This window comes from Anomalospiza imberbis, chromosome 8 (genome assembly GCF_031753505.1).
Source record: "Anomalospiza imberbis isolate Cuckoo-Finch-1a 21T00152 chromosome 8, ASM3175350v1, whole genome shotgun sequence".
Classification (NCBI taxonomy): Eukaryota; Metazoa; Chordata; class Aves; order Passeriformes; family Viduidae; genus Anomalospiza; species Anomalospiza imberbis.
This window is the reverse complement of record NC_089688.1, coordinates 21,531,380-21,549,366: the sequence shown is the minus strand read 5'-3', so window position 1 is coordinate 21,549,366 and position 17,987 is coordinate 21,531,380. Positions and strand designations below refer to the sequence as shown.

The following is a 17,987-nucleotide window of genomic DNA, read 5'->3' as shown; positions in this document are numbered from 1 at the left end:
GCACCGCACCGTGTGACCGCGGCACCGCACCGTGTGACAGCTGCACCGCACCGCGTGACAGCGGCACCGCACCGTGTGACAGCGGCACCGCACCGCTCTCTCCCGCCCGGCTCGGCCCGGCCCGGCCCGCGGCGGACAGAAGACGCCGGCGCGGTTGAGAGCCCAACTTTATTACACCTCCGGTAGCGCCTGGGCGCGTCGCAGCTGCTCCTTCCTGCCCGCGGCACCGCCACTCTCCCGGGCAGGACACGCTCCCGGCCCGCCGCTCCGCCCCTCTCCGCTCCGGGATGTATAATTTAATTATCAACATTTCCCGCCGCGGAGCCCGAGCTCGCCCGCCCGGGGCGGGCCCGGCGCGCCCTCCCCCGCCCCGCCCCGCCCCGCCCCGCCCGGTGCATCCCCGGCGGGCCAGGCCGGCTGGCGGCGTCCCGGCGGCAGTAGAGGGAGCTGCTTCCATGCGCTTGGTGCACCGGAGCACTGCCCGCCTCCGGGGAGGGGGTCCGTCTGGTGCAGGGGTCATCCCGAGGGGCAGCGGGACCAGGGGGTCGGGGAAGGTGTTCGTCCCGGGATATACCGGGGCTCAGCACCCCAACCCTCCCTGCAGCCAGTGGGCACCAGGGCCCGGGTGCTTCTCGCAGCTCACAGGACGGAGGATGGCAGGCCCTGCAAATTGGCCATGGCACTGCTCTGGCGGGATGGTGGCCAGGGCACGTGGAGCTCTGCGGTCACAGAGCAGGGTGGTCCCAAGGTGGAGGACATCCTGGGGGTGAGGATGAGGGCATGGCGTGGAGCTGCCCAACACGGCCCCACGGCGAGGCTGCGTGGGCTGCCAAGGAGGCAGCGTGACCTGGGCAGTGCACAGGGGCAGGAGTGGGGCGTGCCAGTCCATTGTGGCCGCAGGCTATCGGTACCGACAGGCCAGCGCGTTCACATTCTTCACCACGTAGAAGCTCATAGTCAGCGGGGGGATGACGAGGGTGCGGCCGGCCCGCAGCGGGCGAGGCTTCAGCTCGGGCAGAGTCCCGTCATCCACCATGGCCAGCGGCTGCCCGTTGAGCTGGACCGACCTGTGGGACCAGGAGAGGGTCAGCACAGTGGCACTGAGGATGGGACAGTGGTGCCAGTCCCAGCCACCAGCATCAAACTTACTTGGAGTGGAGCCCGTCCTTGCCATAGGGCTGCAGCAGGTACTGGTGGACAATCTTATCCCGCAGCGTCCCTGCCAGCTTGATTTTCTTCCGGGAGCGATGCAGGTTGATGATGTAAAGGGTGATGGATCCCCGGACATAGTTGTGACTGCAAAGAGGAGAGTGGGAGATGAGGGCTGCACTGCCATGTCCTCAGGGAGCATCGCCTCCAAGAAGGGGCTTGGGGGATCTCTGTAAGAATCCCGATTCACTATCCTGCTGTCCCTTCACAGGGAGATGCCACCTTCCCATCATGAAGCCTGGTTCTGAGGTGACACCTTTCAAGCTCCCCTCTTCAGGCAGCAGTGACACGGCACAAGAGGACACTGCCATGGTGTCCGGAGCGGAGGTGGCCAAGGACAGAGTGGCAGTCTCAGGACGGCCCCCGTCCCCCCCTTCCACAACATTGCAAGGAGGAGGCTGAGAACGGAGGGGAGCTCTGTGCATGAGTGGCGTCTGCCCCTGCCACCCCAGGCACCTGACAGGTCCAGACACTGATCCTCTGTCCCTGCCTAATCAGGCAGCCCCAAACAAAGGCTATAAAGCACTTTGCACCTGTCAGTTGCTAGACAAGGTTTCCTACCGGGCTGGATGCATGTTGAAAGCATCTGGACTGTGTAAAGAAACAGTCTCTCCTCCTCCACAATAGCAACTTGTGTCCGCGGGGGAGGTGGCCGCTCCCCGGCTCGCTGAGGTGCTTTCAAAGACCTTATCAGAGAAACAATAACCAGGCCAGGCTCCCCGGCAGCGCGGCCTGGCGGGTAACCCGACCGAGCGGGGCCCCTCGTGTGAAATCCACTCCCTTGATCTCTGCTGCCCAGGCTGCCCGGCCGCCACTGCACCGGTCCCAGCCGGCCCCGTTCCCAGGCACGGGCTTGCCACGACTTTCATCGGCGGCATCGCCATTCCTGCACTCTCCCTTCACTGTGACAGCGGCCAGAGCAGGACCCGAGTGGATATCCTGGGAAGCCAACCTGCCCCAGCGTGTCCTTGTTGGCTCCCATCTCCTGGGGGTACCACATATCCCACCCTGTAACCCTCAGCCTTGCTCCACTTACTTGTGGTAGCTGGTGCAGTGGGCATAAATCCGGAGCTTGTCGCGAATGACTCTGCCGGGCCGGGGTTTCCTCTGGAGACCAGCCACGTGGATCGCCAGCACCTTGGGACCAATGAGGCGCTTGTAAAGCAGGGACAGCCAGTAGTCCTGGGGGGCAGAGGGGACAGTCAGCAGCACAACAGCCCCCCTACTCACAGAGAGCGTGGGCAGGAAAGGCTGGCTCCCCTGATTGCAGCCTAGCAAAATTATGGCTGTTCGGGAGAAAATGTGTGCCAGATGTCTGCCTTGGGATGAACTTTTTTGTGCAGTCCAAGCCATAATGGCATGGATGTTTCCAGGAAAGAGATTCAGGGAGGAATACATTGCCCATGCTGAGAGACATGGATACTCTCTAAAGGAGCTCAGATCTTGGCTGGGTTGCAGAGCATGGGGAGCAGCATGAGCACCATCGCATACACCCGTGGACCAACACTTAGCCATGCTGTGGATCTGCACACCAGCTCCAGCTGATGCACATAGGGTGGTGATGTCTGGACCAGGCTCTTCCCCCACTGTCTACACAGAGCTGGAGCACATCAGAACTTCCCCTGCTCTTTGTCTCTATTCATGGCACACTGGCTTTTGGGACTGCTGAGTGTACTCAGCTTCCCAGAGCCATTTCTCCCATTTTAAAGCCTCCTGAGGAGCATGGGGAAGCCAAGCTCAAGAAAGAGGAAATGCTTAGACCCTACACACATGCATAAGTGATGCAGCCTTAATTATGTCACCGAACACTACTTTTTCCCACAGGGCACGGCCTCGCACGGCACGCAGGATGGGCCCCAAGCCCCGGGGAGGGAGGTAAGGCTGTGTGGTGACGGAGGCCGCTGCCGGCAGGGCCCCCTACTCGTCCGCTGCAGGAGCTGGGAGGTGTGTGGTAAACGAAGCAGGGTTGTGGGAAGGAAAAGGGCAGGCTCAGGCCCTTGCCTGCTGTTCTGCAGGATGGGGCTCTGGCCCCACTGCTGCTCCAGGCACACCAGGTGATGCTGGGGAGATGGACCCTCTCTCCCTGCTTCTCTGAGTGCTGCCTGTGGGTGCTGAGGCACCTTCACACACATGAGCACTCTGGATAAACGCCCTCTGAACAGCCCAGACTGGATATCCTAGAAGGACCGTGAGCCCCAGGGCAATTGGGATGATCCCCCCTCCCCGATGGCAATGTCAAACGTTCAGCAGTGATGGTCACACTAGCACCGGGGGCTGCTCTGCCTGCCAGGGCTGACCTGCATAGTGAGGAGGAAATGAGTACTGAACAAGCACCTTGTGCCTCTGAACAGTGCCTGGGAAGGCAAGGAAAGCCCTGCACGGTCAGGATAGTGTGATGAAGGGATCTTGCATCCCAGAAGGGCATGTGGTTGGGAATGGTGTCTCCAGGCCCCCAGGATGCAAGGCAGAATGGGCAGGTGGAAGTGCAGGTATCTCATATAGGCTGAGTTATCCATCCTGTGCGTGGGGAGCCCTCCCACAGCCCCTGATTAACATGCATTTTGGGTAAAGAGGTCAGCATATAAAACCGAGCGGTGGGGCACCAGTGACCAGCACAAGGCAAAAACCCACCAGCTATAGTGGACTGCCAGCCCCATGCTCTTTCCAGTTCAGCAGAAGCTGATCTGTTCCACCAGCACTTAGCTGGTCTGGCAAAGAGAGATCCAGACACACTTCTCACTTTCTGGGCAAGATTTTGGCATAATGCTGGAGGAAAAGCCACCTTCTGTTCTCCTCTTGCTACTCCCAGCCAAAACCACGGGGCTTTGCGCCACACCAGCCTGGTAACTGCTTCCTCTGGAAACTCTGGGCCCCAAAGGAGAAGTGAGCGTGAAGGGAGAGGCTCGTGTACCCTGAGACAGCACAACCTCCTCTTGCTGGGGCTGCCAGGGTATGGCTTTATGTTCCCAAGTCACCAGCAGCATCAACTGGCTGCTGCTCACCATATTCCACTTTTTATTGCTTCTTTCCTGCTTCTGAAGCTGTCCAAGTTCTTCCCCTGTGCCTTATGCACACTCGAGTTTCAATAGCCTGTTACAGAGAGCTCCAGTCCTGCACCTTCATTTGCATTTTTCCACAGTCAAAGAAACCTGTGTGGAGATAAGGGCTGGCTGGTCTGAACACCTCAGGACAGAGAGCTTTGCTCTTTCATACCTTTGTTGAGCCTGATGGCTTGTTTCTGACAAAAGCATCCTACAGAAATGTAGTGATTGTGGTTGTGAAGACTTGGAGGGATGGAGAAGCTGCCACTTTCCAGGAAGCCTGTTCCAGCAGTTACATATCCACACTGTTAACAATCTCACTCCTTATTTTTGTCCTGAATTTGTCTGGCTTCAGCTTCCAACCAGTGGTTCTTGTTCTTTCTTTTTCCGCTAGATTAAAGAGATTCTCAGCATCCAAAGCTTTCTCCCTGTGGAGGTCCTTACATCCTGTTCAAGCCATAGCTGCTTGTTCCTCCAGCAAAGCTGGATAATGCTGCTTTTAACATTATCCCTGAGTTTTATGTGCTTCTTAAGTGGGAGTTCAAGGTTTTCTCGGCCAAGCCCTTTGCAAGGTCCTGTGACAAGTAGAGTGGGGCAGAGCCTCATCCCGAAGGGAACAACATTTTCTGAAGTCAAAATCATCAGCTTCAGACACTAATGTTGCCTTCATGAGCTCTCATGTCCCCACCCTCAGGGACATGATCTGTTTGCTGTTTTGTGTGTGTCCCCTCTTGCATGGAGGTTGTGGAGAACTGAGCCATCTCCTACAACATTTGCTGCTGTATTGGGGAGTCTGTGAGTGAGCACCACAGGGGACACTCCAGAGACAGTCTATGAATGGGGAAAAAGGCTCCTTCTAGCCCCAAACAAGGGGGCTTCAAGTGGACTGGCCTGCCAGAGGCACCAGCAGGAGAGGAGGAGGCAGCACACAGAGATGCTGCAGCGAAGAGACCCCTTGCCTCTCCCCTCTGCTCTGCCCCTGCTGGGCAGGACACACCTTTGCTTTGATCCAGACACCTCTGCCCATGAAAAGAACGGCCAATGCTGACCAATCCCTTTTTTTCTGAGGCCACATCCCTGCAGGTGCCCCACCACCAGCCCTCTGAAGCTGCTGACATCTCTGCCTGGGCATCTGTTGCTTTCGCTATGCTGATCCTCTTCCTTCCTGCTCTAACGGCTGCAAACACTTCATCTCACACCACTCTTTCCTGCGTTGCCTTATGCCTTTACATCTTCCTGCAGCTTTCTCCTCAAGCAAGTGGTCTTCAGCAAAATTCCTACTGTGGGAGTGGCAGCCACAGGAATTGCTGCCAAGCATCAGTGGCACTGAGGGGACAACCTGCCCCGGAAACAGGAAAGTGCTGAGTAGGACGTGACCCCTGCCTACTGCCCATCACAGCCTGCCTCCAGCCAGTGGCCTCCCCATCTTCTTGGGATCTGAGCAGATGGAGGAACAGCCAAATCTCTCTTTTGTCATCACCTCTCCCTAACAGGGTCCAGGCGATGCAGCCTACAGGAAGGGAGTGGAGTTGCCAGATCAGAGGGCTTGGAAACCAAATGCAATTTTTCTGTTTCCTGTTCTTCCAGAACACCAGTCTACTCTGGGAATGGTCTTTCTGTCCCAACTCATTCAGAGCCCTGGGTTGGCTCTGTGACCAAGCTAGGCAGCATTAGCACTAGCATGGTGCCTCTGGGAGATGTGAGCCATGGCTGTGTCCATCCTTCCAAGACCAAGCTGCTGCTGCTGGTCCCAGATGGATTTTGTTTCTGCCCCAGACTCCGCTGCAGGAGGAACAGTCCAGTTCCAGCTCTGCACATGTCTTGCAGCTCCAGTGGGTGGGTGCCAGAGCTGCTAGCCTGGCTTTAATCCATTTGAGAGTCCATGCATATGCACTTCAGAGACCTTTTTTCTTGTGCACCAAGAGGGAAAGGCCCTTTAACTCACTGTGACAGCAAGCAGAGTTTAGCTGCTTTAAATCTGTCTCCTCATTCACGGATACAACGATCCTCAGAGCAAACCTGGAACTCCTGGAAGGAGAGAGGGTGCAGAAAGCAGACAATGCCTCAGTTCTTGAGACATGATAGAAAGGACAAGGCGGTGGAGTGGATGCTCTGCTCAAACCTGTTCCAGGCAGTTGTGCCAAGGCTCGCTGGAAGACTTCCACAGGGCACCATTTCCACTCTGCCCTTCAGCAGACCATGCTTTAGCTTGACATCTCATGGGAGAGCTTTTCCCCCCATGCACACCTGAACTACCCGGGATTTCATCCCTCCCATCCGTAGCCAGAGCAAACATCCTCCAACAACAGTTCCTGCCAATCCTTGTCTCTCCCATCCCTTCCCTGTCTGCAGGCATCACTCCCACCAGAGTCAGTGCTCTAGCGTGCAGGGCAGATGGGGGTGCCAGACGCCCGTGCAGCAGATTTACAGACATCAGGAACAGCTTCCATGTGTGTGTGTGCAAGCTCCATTGAACCTGCTCCCTCTCCCCACCCTTTGTCACTCCCAGACTTGGGACCGTGCCTCTGCCTGCATGGCACGCTGCAGTCCGACCTGAGCACCCTCTCCTAGACAGTGACCTGGAGCCGAGGGTCCCCGCGGGGGAACAGCAGCCACAGTCCGGCTCTGGTGCTCGGCCGGCTGCGTGCCCAGCGCGGCGACAGTGGTGGGCGTGCAGACGGGCGGGTGCAGCAGCAGGGCTGAATTCCGCTGGCCCCCGGGGTGGCCATGGGCACAGGTGGGCGAGGACCCAGCCCCCGCAGCCCTGGCCAGGGGAGGACTCCCTCGGGTGCAGCGCAGGGGCGGGAGAGGGACCGACCGGGGAGACGGCTGGGACCTTCAGCTGCAATTAGCAGCGCCTCCTGCCAAGCCAGCTCAGCTAATGAGCGCACCGGGGAGCGTGTACGTGCAGCAGGCGGGAGCATGGCCGGGGGACCCGCTCCCGCTGCTGGCACCTCACCGGAGGGCCCCTTGCCTCCTTGGACCCGGAAACTGGGGGGCTCAACCCATTCCCTAATGCGGAGGTGCTCGGGACAGGTCAGACAGACCTAATACGAACCCAGGGTCCTCCCTCCTCCAGGACAGACAGTAATGTTCTTTCCCATTGAGTTCTCCTCAGTGCCTTTGGGCAAAGCCAAGGAGGTGAAAAATCACCCGCAGCATCCAAGCATCTGATCACAGCACCACTGGGCACAGACCTTCGCACTGCTGTGATGCTTTCTCAAGGACACCATCAATTCACAGGCAATATCGTATTGTCTTCTACCACCACAGCTGAGCAGGCAGCCCCTGCTGTCGATTCACCCTTGATCCCTCCGGGACTTTCTCGTCCTGCATATGAATCTTATATGCAGAAAAGAACTTTAGGTGTCTACCAAACTCAGTATCTCACTGCCCATAGTCCTCAGAGAAGGTACACGAGGAACCACAGAAAATGGAAGTCTGGTTTTCAGCTTTGGCTTTTCCATGGGGTTTGTGTTCCTCAAGCCCTGCCTAGAAATATGCCCAAGTTTTTTCTCTTCATAGATATAACCTTACAGCATTGTACATTAAAGGAGCAGAAATCAATACCAAGGATGGATAAAAAAGAGATGAGTACCACGTGGAAGAACACTGAAAAACGTCTTTAACATTCTGTAAGAATCTGAAGAGAAATCTCACGTCTGCCTGGGATGAAATAAATGTATTGCTTCCCTCTGGACTGTTTCAGAGAGATATTAAGGAAAGAGAGATAGAGTATGTACGTTGCATGCCTGAAATGATCCTAGAGGTACTATATGCCAGATCAGCATTTCAAAGGCACTGCCCCGTGACGAGCAAATGTTAGTGCTGCTCCTGCCCTCCTTCCCTCCACTCCTTACTCCCACACATGTACAGGTTTAAGTGCAGGCAGGCACTGATGTACCTGCAAAAGGCTGTATTTGAAGGGCTTCTCTGACTATTATACAGCTGACCGCTCCAATCACTTAGGAAGAAAAAGCACTCCAACCATACATGAAAATGTTATCTCAAAAATAACAAGGCAGTAAAACACTTGAGCTCAAAGGGAGAATGGACAGGCAATTCTGGCAGCCAGGATGGGCACTCAAGCTGCCCTTCCATGGGTGAAGGACCTGGAGGGGCACACAAGGACCATGTCTCTTGCAAGATGTTCCAAAAGTCACAAGATGCTGCTTAGTTCATGAGTCAGCTGTGTATGGGAAGCCCAGCAGAGATGTGAGCACCTTCCTAATTTCACTGCAAAGCTTCAGTGACTGTTGGCCACACTGCTGCCACCTGAGACCATCCTCTTGTTGGACAAGCAGGCATCAGCAGGGGCAGGGAGGAGAAGGAGGTGCAAAGACTGCTACGGGGAGCCCAGGCCTGGCTCCCAGCTCCCTGAGGAGCTGCCAGCTGGAGCTGTGATTGATGCCGCGGCGGTGCAGCCCTTCTCTCAGCAGGCAGCCGAGAGCTGCCTCACGCCCAGCCGGCGTGCGGAAACCTCTTTGTCATGGCAGCTAATGAGCAGATTGGATTTCACAGCGCCGCGGCCCCGCACAGGTACAGCCAGCGGCTTTTATCTTCTGATAGCTCCCACGGGAAAAGAGCAGCCGCCATCCCGCGGAGCAGGTCACCGCCCGGTCTTGCTGGGCTTTACGGTGTTTGCAGCTTTTTAAAACCCTTTGTCTGTTTTCACCTGTCTGTGGCTCTTCTATAGCACAGGAGCGGAGGGAAAGGGGTTATGGAAGCACCTGCCAGAGTTTGTGCAGGAGCACAGTGATGGGATATGGGATCGGTGCTGAAGAACATGGGAGAGTGAGGAAACAAATCATGACAGCAATTGGCACCTCACTTATTGGGAGACTTATCTTTAAAACAACAGCAAAATCCAAGTTAAAGACTTCCATTGTGTTTAACAGCCTGGGGTTTATTCTTCTAACTCCTTCCCTGGCTTTAATCCCGTTCTGAACTGCACTCCTTCTCCAGCTGCTCTGGGGCTGCTGCCCCACTGTGCCAGCAGAGCTGGCCATGGGCCACCCTTTGGGCCGCTGTGCCAGGAGAGCTGGCCACAGCCATCTGCTACCCTCGTGCACCCAGCAGGCCAGAGCTGGCCTGCACCCATCCAGCCAGGAGCAATCTGGGGCCCCGAAGCCCTGGGAAAGGGGGTGGTGTGGCTTAGTCAGGGAAATCGGCTCTTCAGGAGAAATCCATCGAGCTGCAAGCTCAGGTACATCTCAAACAAAGCTTAAAGCCCCCTAGGCTGGGCCCCCAGAGCTGGCAGGTATGCTTGCTGGAAAGCTGCATGTGGGAACAGACCAAGGTGCCCCAGGAGATAGCCAGAGCAGCACAGGCAGTAGACCATGCTCTCCTGTTCACTGGTTCGCTCTCTGGAGCCAGCCTGGTGCTCAGGGATGCTGTTGCAGGGAAGCTGTTTTCATTGCCTGAGCAGGCAGAGCTGACTGAGCTGCAATTCCCTCAGATTTTGCTCCCCTGCAGCCACCCCTGAGATCCCAGCACAGCATCAAGGGCAGGCTCACAGTGTCAGGGTTGTGCACATCTCCAACAGGGATCCCCAGCCTGCTGGCAGTGTCTGCTTGGTCATGGACCAATAAATCCCTTCTAGAAGAAATGCAGAGCACCCAGAGCCTGCTCTGCCAGGCTCTCTGCTTGCAAGGCAGTATATTTACTAACCCCCAGAGGAAAAGGAAACCTGCTACTTTTAACAGGATTTTTCATATGGTTTCCTTATCAGCACCATGTGTTCTGGGAGTTCCCCTCTGCCCAGGTGTTTCTGAAGAGTGAGGGATGTTGTGGGGCACTGCTGAGTTCCACTGCTCGCTCTGAAGCTTTCACCTTGGTTTCTAGAAATCTGAAATCAGGTGCTGAAGCTCCAGCCTGGCTTCCCTTGGGCCAGCTCAACATGAGTGATCCAGCTGCCCGCCCCATCCATCGCTCCAACTCCCCAGCCTGCCCTGGTGCCCCTCAGTGGTACCAGCCTCCCTCCTGTGCTACAGCCCTGGGGCATCAGATGAAATTTCAGCCACAGAGGTATCGCTCTCCCATCTGCCTCCAATATGTTGCACTTGACATGAACCAACATCTCCTATTAATACTGTCAGAAACAGATCTGGAAAATTCATTTTCCGGCAGAGTTCAGAGAGGCCACAAGGAGAGAATCCCCCCAGACGTGCAGGGAGAAGTCAGCACCAGCATGACATCCCTGGGCAGACCTACCGGCAAGGGGTTGAAGTTCTGGTCCACCAAATGGTTGTGGCCGTGGTCGAGGAAGGAATGGCGCACCACCACGTCGATGCCCTGGCTGGCCAGCAAGCCCAGCGTGTTCAGCCACCTGGGGACAGAGGGAACAGAGCCAGGGCACCATGGAGGGGCAGGGGGGCACCACGGGGGGAACACTATGCAGGGACTGCCTGGTCCAGTGGCACAGCTGCTCTCATGCATATGACCTGATTCCTGCTCCAGCACCTGAGCTGAAGCCTCCTGATGGTTTCATGAGCTGGCCACTAACTGGCTCCCACTAATCTTGCCCCAGCAAGTCTGCATGTCTCTTTCCCTGCCCCAGCTGTGCCCAGCTTGCACATCCCAAACCTGTGCCTGAGCCCCTGTGTGTGTATTGAGCCCCTGGGTATTGAGGTGTGAGGGCACCCCAATATCTCAGCCCTCTGCCCAGAGCCTGGGGTGCTCCCCCAGTCTGCCAGCACTCTGCACCCACTGTCTGAGCAGGGCACACCAGACCTTTGCACTGGCCTGTCTTCTCACACTCCCTGGGCAAGATCTTCAGTTCTCACAGCCTCATTGCCTGCCACAGCTCTGATAGCCCAGGCATGTCCCCGTGCTTCCCTGCAAAGCTTAGATAATCTTCCTCCATCTTTCATGATCACAGCCAGCTCTGAAGAGCTGAACTGGGGCTTTGCAGCAGGATGTCCAGGCCATGGGGCTTGTGCCAGTGGACAAGCCCCAGGAGCCAGGAATGGTCGTAGCTTCAAAGGAGAGAAAATGGAAAGCAGAGCTGACGAGGGGTAATAGGTATGAAATGGAGAAATTAACAATACTCAGGCTGCCAGGGAGTACTGAGGGGGTCTCTGGGCCTGGAGCTTGCCCTCTTCCAGCTGCGGTGCCTTCACAGCACCTCAGCCTGCAGAGCCCATGGGGGTGGCAGTGCCCTGGGGCTGGCAAGCCCGTGTCACTCACAGGAACCCGGCTGCGTATGAATCGGAGAGGTTGTTCATGCCTCCAGCTGAGGTCATGCCAACACCTTCCAGCCAGATCTTCTTCCCTGGTGTGTATGTGTTCACTACCTGTGTGAGAGACAAAAGCAACCAAAATTACTCTGGTGAACCTGTGATTTAAAGCCAAAGCATACATCTCCTGTCTCATGGGAAGACTTGTGGAGACCTTTGGTGATGGTGCTGCTGGATAGTCAGTGCCTGCCTGGCCATGGCATGTCACTCTGTGTCTTTACCTTGGCTGGGTGGTGGGACACTATTCCTCACTCTTTCCTTCCACTGCCAATGCATCCACTTGCATCTTCTGGAGCTGCTCCTGAACGTACTCTCATGTTCCCAGTCCCAGGTCCTGCTCTTCCCCTGTGGTCTCCCCATGCACTCTGTCCCACAGACTGTCCTCTCATGTCACCTTAGCTCGCCATACCCCCTTTCATGGTGGCTGCCAGCCACTGAACCCCCGAGCCCCAGTGGCTCTGCAGTGTGGCAGCACTGGGCCACATACTGGAGCCACATGGATTAAAGGTGAACGGGCACTCAAGGAGAAAGCAGAGGGATTCCTCTGGTCACACACAGTCAGTCCCACAGCTGAGCAGGGGCTGCTTTGCCACCTGAGGGGTCCATGGCACAGGTGGGACATGCAGGTCTGAGCATACCAGCCCACCTCTTACCAGGCTTCAGCCGGCAGTGCAGACACCTGTGGGATGCTCAGATGGCCAGAGCTGCCCTCTCCCAGCCCGAGCAACCTTTGGCACCACACCCTGTCCCCTCTCCTGCAAGCCCACTTCTCCAGGCTGGGTGACAAGCTCCCAAGACCAGATGTCTGCAAACCCAGCGGCCCCAGGAATGCTCTGAGCAGCCTGATGGATCCTGCCCCATTAGTGAGGAGCGCTGGAATGTGCTGGATGGACTGGGATCCCTCAAAGATGTTAAATACGCCAGCTCTGGGCTGCCTCCCACTCACAGCCTGTGAGAGTCGACAACCCTGACTGAAGCCCCAGAGGTGTTGGCATCCTGCCTGTAATTATCTAAGCCCGCCACCTTCCCCGGTCAGAGAGGAAGCAATAAAACAGGGAAGTGGACAAGTCCAGCTGCTCTAATCAGCCCCGGCAGGATGCAGGGACTCAGAGCCAAGCTGGAGGCTATTAGCACCCAGTGCTGTGCTTTTGCTCAGCCACACTGGCATTCCCAGGAGAGCCTTCCCCAGCCCTACCCTGTGCAGACCAAATTCTGGCCCATGGGTGTGAGGGTTCCCCTCAACTGCACCAAGGGCAGCTCCTGGCTGCTTCTGGTCTGGGAATGGATGGAGTCCCACTGCATTCCCAGCAGGTTCCAAACTGCAGCAGAGGTGGGATATGTCACCACTTTTGGCAGGGCATTATAGCCATGGGGGTTGGGTCAACTAGTGTCTCTTGCTTGCCCCACAGTGATTCCACTGGCCACTGTGCCATGCCTCCCCCACAGCAGGAGTATCATCCACACACATGGATGACTCCCAGCTTGTGCCAGAGGGCTCAGCAAGGAGCTTCTCTCCTCCAGCTTTGCTGCACTGACCCTCTCATCCCCTTTCCCAGGGCCTCTTTGAGTTGTTTACTCATTCTATGGTTTCTCCCTGCAGGAATTACAAGTGAGACATTGTGGTAAGTGGTAAGAATTGAAAACCTAGACAAGACAGATGGGTGGACATCTCCTCTAGTCCCTAAGGACTTTTTCACTCACTAGGTGCTCCTTATTTCTTCCAGGACTGACCCCTCTATCAGCCAAAGCAGGGGGACCCTGCAAAGCCCCTGCCATGTATCCCATTGTTAGAGATGCGAGCTGGGTCCCCTGGACAGTGAGGAAAGGAGCACTCACGAGCCAGGCCATGGACTCTGACACCACAGGCCAGCAACAGCTGGGTTTTTTGACACAGTCAAAACATGATTATCGGGGAAAAAGGACACTAGTTCATAATGGTCACAATTCTTCACCAGTGAGAATCACTCTGGGAATGCAACTGTCACTACTTTGCAAGCAACATTTCCAGGCACACTGTGAGCAAGTGGGGCAAGATGCAGTGGTAGGAGCCCCCCTGAGCAGACATGGCGCTGGCTGTGCTCAGGAAGGTTTGGTACCACCTGGCTGTTTGCTCCTCTCCTTGTTCTGGGGAGCAGGTTCAGTTTCACCCTCATTACATGCTGCTCCCTTCGAGAACAGACACATGGGAGCCTCAAGCCAGTCAGCTGCCTTAGCAGGGCCTGGTATGGTGTTTTCTCCTGTCCTGTGTCCCAGCACACCTGCACAGCCCAGGCTGTGCTGCAGCCTGTGGCCACTTCCCTCAAAACCCACCGCACACCCCAGCCTGGGGCCAGGCTTTGTGCTGCCTGGAGGAGGGCTGGCTGCACTTTCCCTGGGAGCACAGGGCCCACTCTCTCCCTCCCTGCCCCACACCAGCTCCCCTGGGAGGTGTCGGTGCTGAGCCCTGGCCATCAGCTGTGCCACAGCCAGGCACTGCAGCCATGGTGTCCCCTCGCCCCTGCAGACCCTTTGCTCACCTTCTGGATTTTCCTGATCTGGTCTGACAGTGTGTCTAACAGGCGTGTCTTTAGGAAGTCTGTCACTTTGGCCACTCGACCATCAATGTAGTAACTGGAAGGAAAATAAGAAGACAAGGTCAGACAGCTGGAAGTATCTCTGCCCCAGACCACATCCTCTTGTTCTGCTGCTGTCCCATACCAAGATGCTTTCTTTGCTCTGTGGGAGTCCCTGCTTGCACCCTGTCCTATCCTGGCCCACTGCCCATACCTGCCTGGCAGATGCTTCAGTCTCCAAAAGAGGATGTAAGGGGGACACACCCTGGACACTGAGCACCTCGCACTTCAGGAACCATGGGAAGTTTTGCAATTTCTTAACTTTTGCTGGTGAAACTCTGGGGGTTGTATTCTAAAGGCTGGGAGCAAAATGCCACCTGCAAAGGCTTCGCAGCACTCTTGCATAACCTATAGCTTCCTTGCTTCACCTTCCAGAAAATTCCACAGCTGAATTCCCCTGTCAAGAGATGTTGTGGCTGTTACCAGCAGAGGAAGTCCTGCTCTCACAGAAACACCTTCTGGCCTCCGAATGCCAGGGAGTGTTTCCCATACAGGAGGCTGATTCCTGCTCTCCATGTGCTTGATTTTATGAAGTACAGCTACAGTGCTGCCCATAATGATGTGAATCATCTGTCTCTAAGTGTGAGAGGAAGGCTCTGAAATGTCTCACTGCTGTCTCCTGGCTGTGGGACATGAGGTGAAGCATTCTGTCCTGACTGCACATACCCTGTGTCAAGAGGTAATCCCAACCTGCTCCTCCTGAGGAAGAGTCTTGGGCTGTCACCTCTCCTCCACGCAAAGAGAAATGGCAGGCCTTGCACATCTCCCAGAGGCTTCTGCCAGCCTTGCAGGAAACAGGACGCCTGCTGCAGCATGTGCTGGCATACCCCTGGGCCAGCCCTTTTTCTGATAAATAGGTTTTGCAAGAGAAACTTTATGAACCTTCTCCTCCCAAATCTGCATTGTGTATCAGCCACTCACCCCAGCAAGCCCCAGAGTATGTGAGAGCTGCGTTGGGGGGATGGAGGTTCCCAGGAACAGCAGCAGCTCTGGCTGGGGCTGGTGGGGCTCAGTCATTACCTCCCATCCCTCAGTGGATCTACATCCACTCAGATTTCACCAGAGTTACACAGACCCTCCTCCCTCCCTGTGGACCTTGGTGCAGCTGTGGGTGCTGGGATGCATAAAGAGTTAAAGACCTGGGCTCTGAAGAAAGGTGGATTCACCTTTCCAAGGCTGCTTTCTCCATGACATGCATCTCATCTTCACCAGTGAGCAGCTGTAGCAGTTGTAGTGGCTGTTTCACTTGGGTGCTGGAATGCAGGAGCATCCCCAAAGGATGCCGTGGGCTAACTCAGCCTCAGACAGAGCACCTGGCACATGTACAACATGCATGAGTGCTTGCAGAGGATTTTTGTGTCTCACTTCTCCAAGTCCCTAACTGTCCCAGAGCAGAATTCTGTTACAGGCTCCACTTGCAAAAGCATTCAAGGATAAGAACCTCCTCTGTCAGCCCTCCCCCAGGCATGCAGTCCCAGCTGTGTCCCCAGCGAAGCACGGGAACATGCCAGGCACACCCCAACGTTGTGTGACTGGGCAAGGAGGCACGAGGCATTTCTGTATATCCATGGTGACTGGAAGGTGCTAAGGGCAGAGATAATCTCCAGGGAGAATTTAGGAAGTGTTCAAAATCATTCCGATCACTTACACACTATCGAACCACTGACTGCAGGGAGGAGAGCAGATCTGTGAGCAGCAGGCAGTGGTGGGGTTTACACAGCTTACTTTTTAAGACAAAATTACAAAGCAGTGTTCTCTGGGGATGGCAGATGTTTGGAGTTTAGCACCGCACTTAAAAACTGAGCAGAAATTACTTTTTCAGACTGCTGTGGACTAAAAACCCCATCACCTGGGCCGAAAACTGGCTGAAAGATATAAAAAAGGTTGTATTCACAGGGAAAAGATGGAGTTAGATAGACCTCAGCCTGTGTATGACCCCTCCAATACATCAGGTTTTCTGGAGGGTTGAGTTCCTTGGCCAATATGGTCTCAGAGCCCAGGATAAACCCCTTGGAGAGCAAAGACAAGCTTGCACCTCCTCATCACCTCATTCAAGCACAAGGTGTGCTCTGACATGCAGCTCCCCTGCCAAGGGGAGAGGACCAGCAGCAGACCCAGAGGAGGCTCTGCCCCCCAGAAATCACCTGGGGAGGTGCTGCTGCGCTCAGCACAGCCCAGACCCTACAGGGAAGAGAAATACTCTGGAATACATGCCATGGGAACATTTATTTTTTGACACCTTCATTAACAACCCAAAGAAATAGAGACAGGTAGAGGAACGAAGGGCAGAAATAAAGTATCAGTATTCCTGCTTCAGTATCAAGAAATCTTGGTAGCATATTTCCTAGTGGCGTGAAGAGGGGAACACTTCAGCTTTGGGTGTGTAAACAGAGCATGAAGACAATTACAGGCTTCAGTAAAATGGGCAAGGATCTCTTGCAAATCTGCCTGGGAAGTCCTAAGTTGCCAACAGGCAGTTTCATTCTCCTCAGACTAGGGAAAAGGGAAAATGGCACCAGTTGCACAAGGCTTGTGAGGAAGAGAGAGGAACTGAGGTCTGTGCTGATACCTGGCTACTCAGGAATGGGTTTCCAGCTTCATCTCATTGAGTTAATGTCATTTCATTTTGGTAACTTTAACTGTCAGTATAGGCAGTATAGAAATCCACAAAACGCAAACAACTGTCAGGCCTTTAAAGGAAGAGAAGAGCTCATTAGGCGTGGATTATTCCTTGGAGTAAAGGCTGCAGCTTTGCTGGTATTTACAATGACTCAGTGCACTTGACTTAAAAAAAAAAAAAAAACAACAACCTAAAACAGTCACAACTCTTCAACCTCCAAAAAAGCCAGCAGCAGCTGCAGAGATATCCAGCACTGACAAATACCTCCCCAGGCCAGCCCCGGGGTCTGTGGCACTCACATCCTGCTCTCCTAAGTCTGGCAAGGAGATGAATGGACAGACCCTCCCCAGCATGGGCAGGGGTCTCTGTCAGCCACGACTCTGCAGAGGCAGAGCACCCTTAGCTCTTGGACAAGCTGTTTGTCTCCAACACAGGCTGACAGTTCTTTCAGTGGGCTCTGAGTATGGCACAGCAACAGCAGTGGTCCTGAAGCCTGGGAGATATCAGCATGCACACCATGAGCACTGACCATGCTGTTTCTCATAATTGAGGAAAGAATAGATATGGCCAATTATACACAGAGCTGGGCCATTGTGTCTCCCTATTTGATGCCACTATCTCTATGAACAGGCAGTCTGCAAGAACATGAGAAGAGTCAGCCAAGAAAAAGAGGGATCTAGCAACTAAATCCCAGATGAGACATACATCTTGAAAGAAAGGCCAGATACATCTACTTTTGGGTGTCATATTTGGATGCCTATTATACAAAGCAAATTGTAAAAAGCAAAGACAAATTCTTCTCCCCTCTGCTTACATGGCCCCATTTCTAAAACCGTCATTGGACTGTGCCATAGAAAGCCAGGATGAGATCAGCACACTTTGCAAAGGGAGGTGTGACTGGGCTGCTCTGGAGATGGCCAAACCAGAGTGTGCTGCAGGGGAAGGACTCAGCCAAGGGCTGGGCAAGGATTTATGCCCGTGCTAGGAAATGAACCACCCCAATTCCTGGCTGCCATCCTTTGATGAATCTGTAGCATGGGACAAAGACGAGCTGAGAACAGTAGTGAGGCAGGGCTGAACACAGCTGCCAGTCAGAAATGCCCTTGTTCTTGAGCAGGCTGCAAGGCCAGGCTGCACACAGCTCCCCACTGCCTCCCAGAGAGGAAAAGTGCCAGGCATCAGAGCACTTGGGCACTCGGGGGCTGGTCACATGTCTCTGTCCTCTCACTTCGAGGTCTTGTGTTGCATTTAAAATTGTCTTCTGGCA

The 17,987-nt window shown here is 55.0% G+C and overlaps 1 protein-coding gene across 2 annotated transcripts in view; it reads right to left on the bottom strand.

The window, feature by feature from the left end:
• Positions 1 to 155: 155 nt before the first annotated feature.
• Positions 156 to 17,987, bottom strand: part of HPSE2 (heparanase 2 (inactive)) — a 104,876-nt gene continuing 87,044 nt past the window's right edge. For both annotated transcript variants that reach the window (XM_068197766.1, XM_068197767.1), the window contains 6 exons: positions 14,005 to 14,098; positions 11,439 to 11,545; positions 10,464 to 10,578; positions 2,246 to 2,391; positions 1,150 to 1,296; positions 156 to 1,067 (listed from right to left, as the gene is read on the bottom strand). In XM_068197766.1, the coding sequence (XP_068053867.1) occupies positions 902 to 1,067; positions 1,150 to 1,296; positions 2,246 to 2,391; positions 10,464 to 10,578; positions 11,439 to 11,545; positions 14,005 to 14,098 (775 nt within the window). In that variant the 3' untranslated portion in view covers positions 156 to 901. The remainder of the gene's footprint in view (positions 1,068 to 1,149; positions 1,297 to 2,245; positions 2,392 to 10,463; positions 10,579 to 11,438; positions 11,546 to 14,004; positions 14,099 to 17,987) is intronic.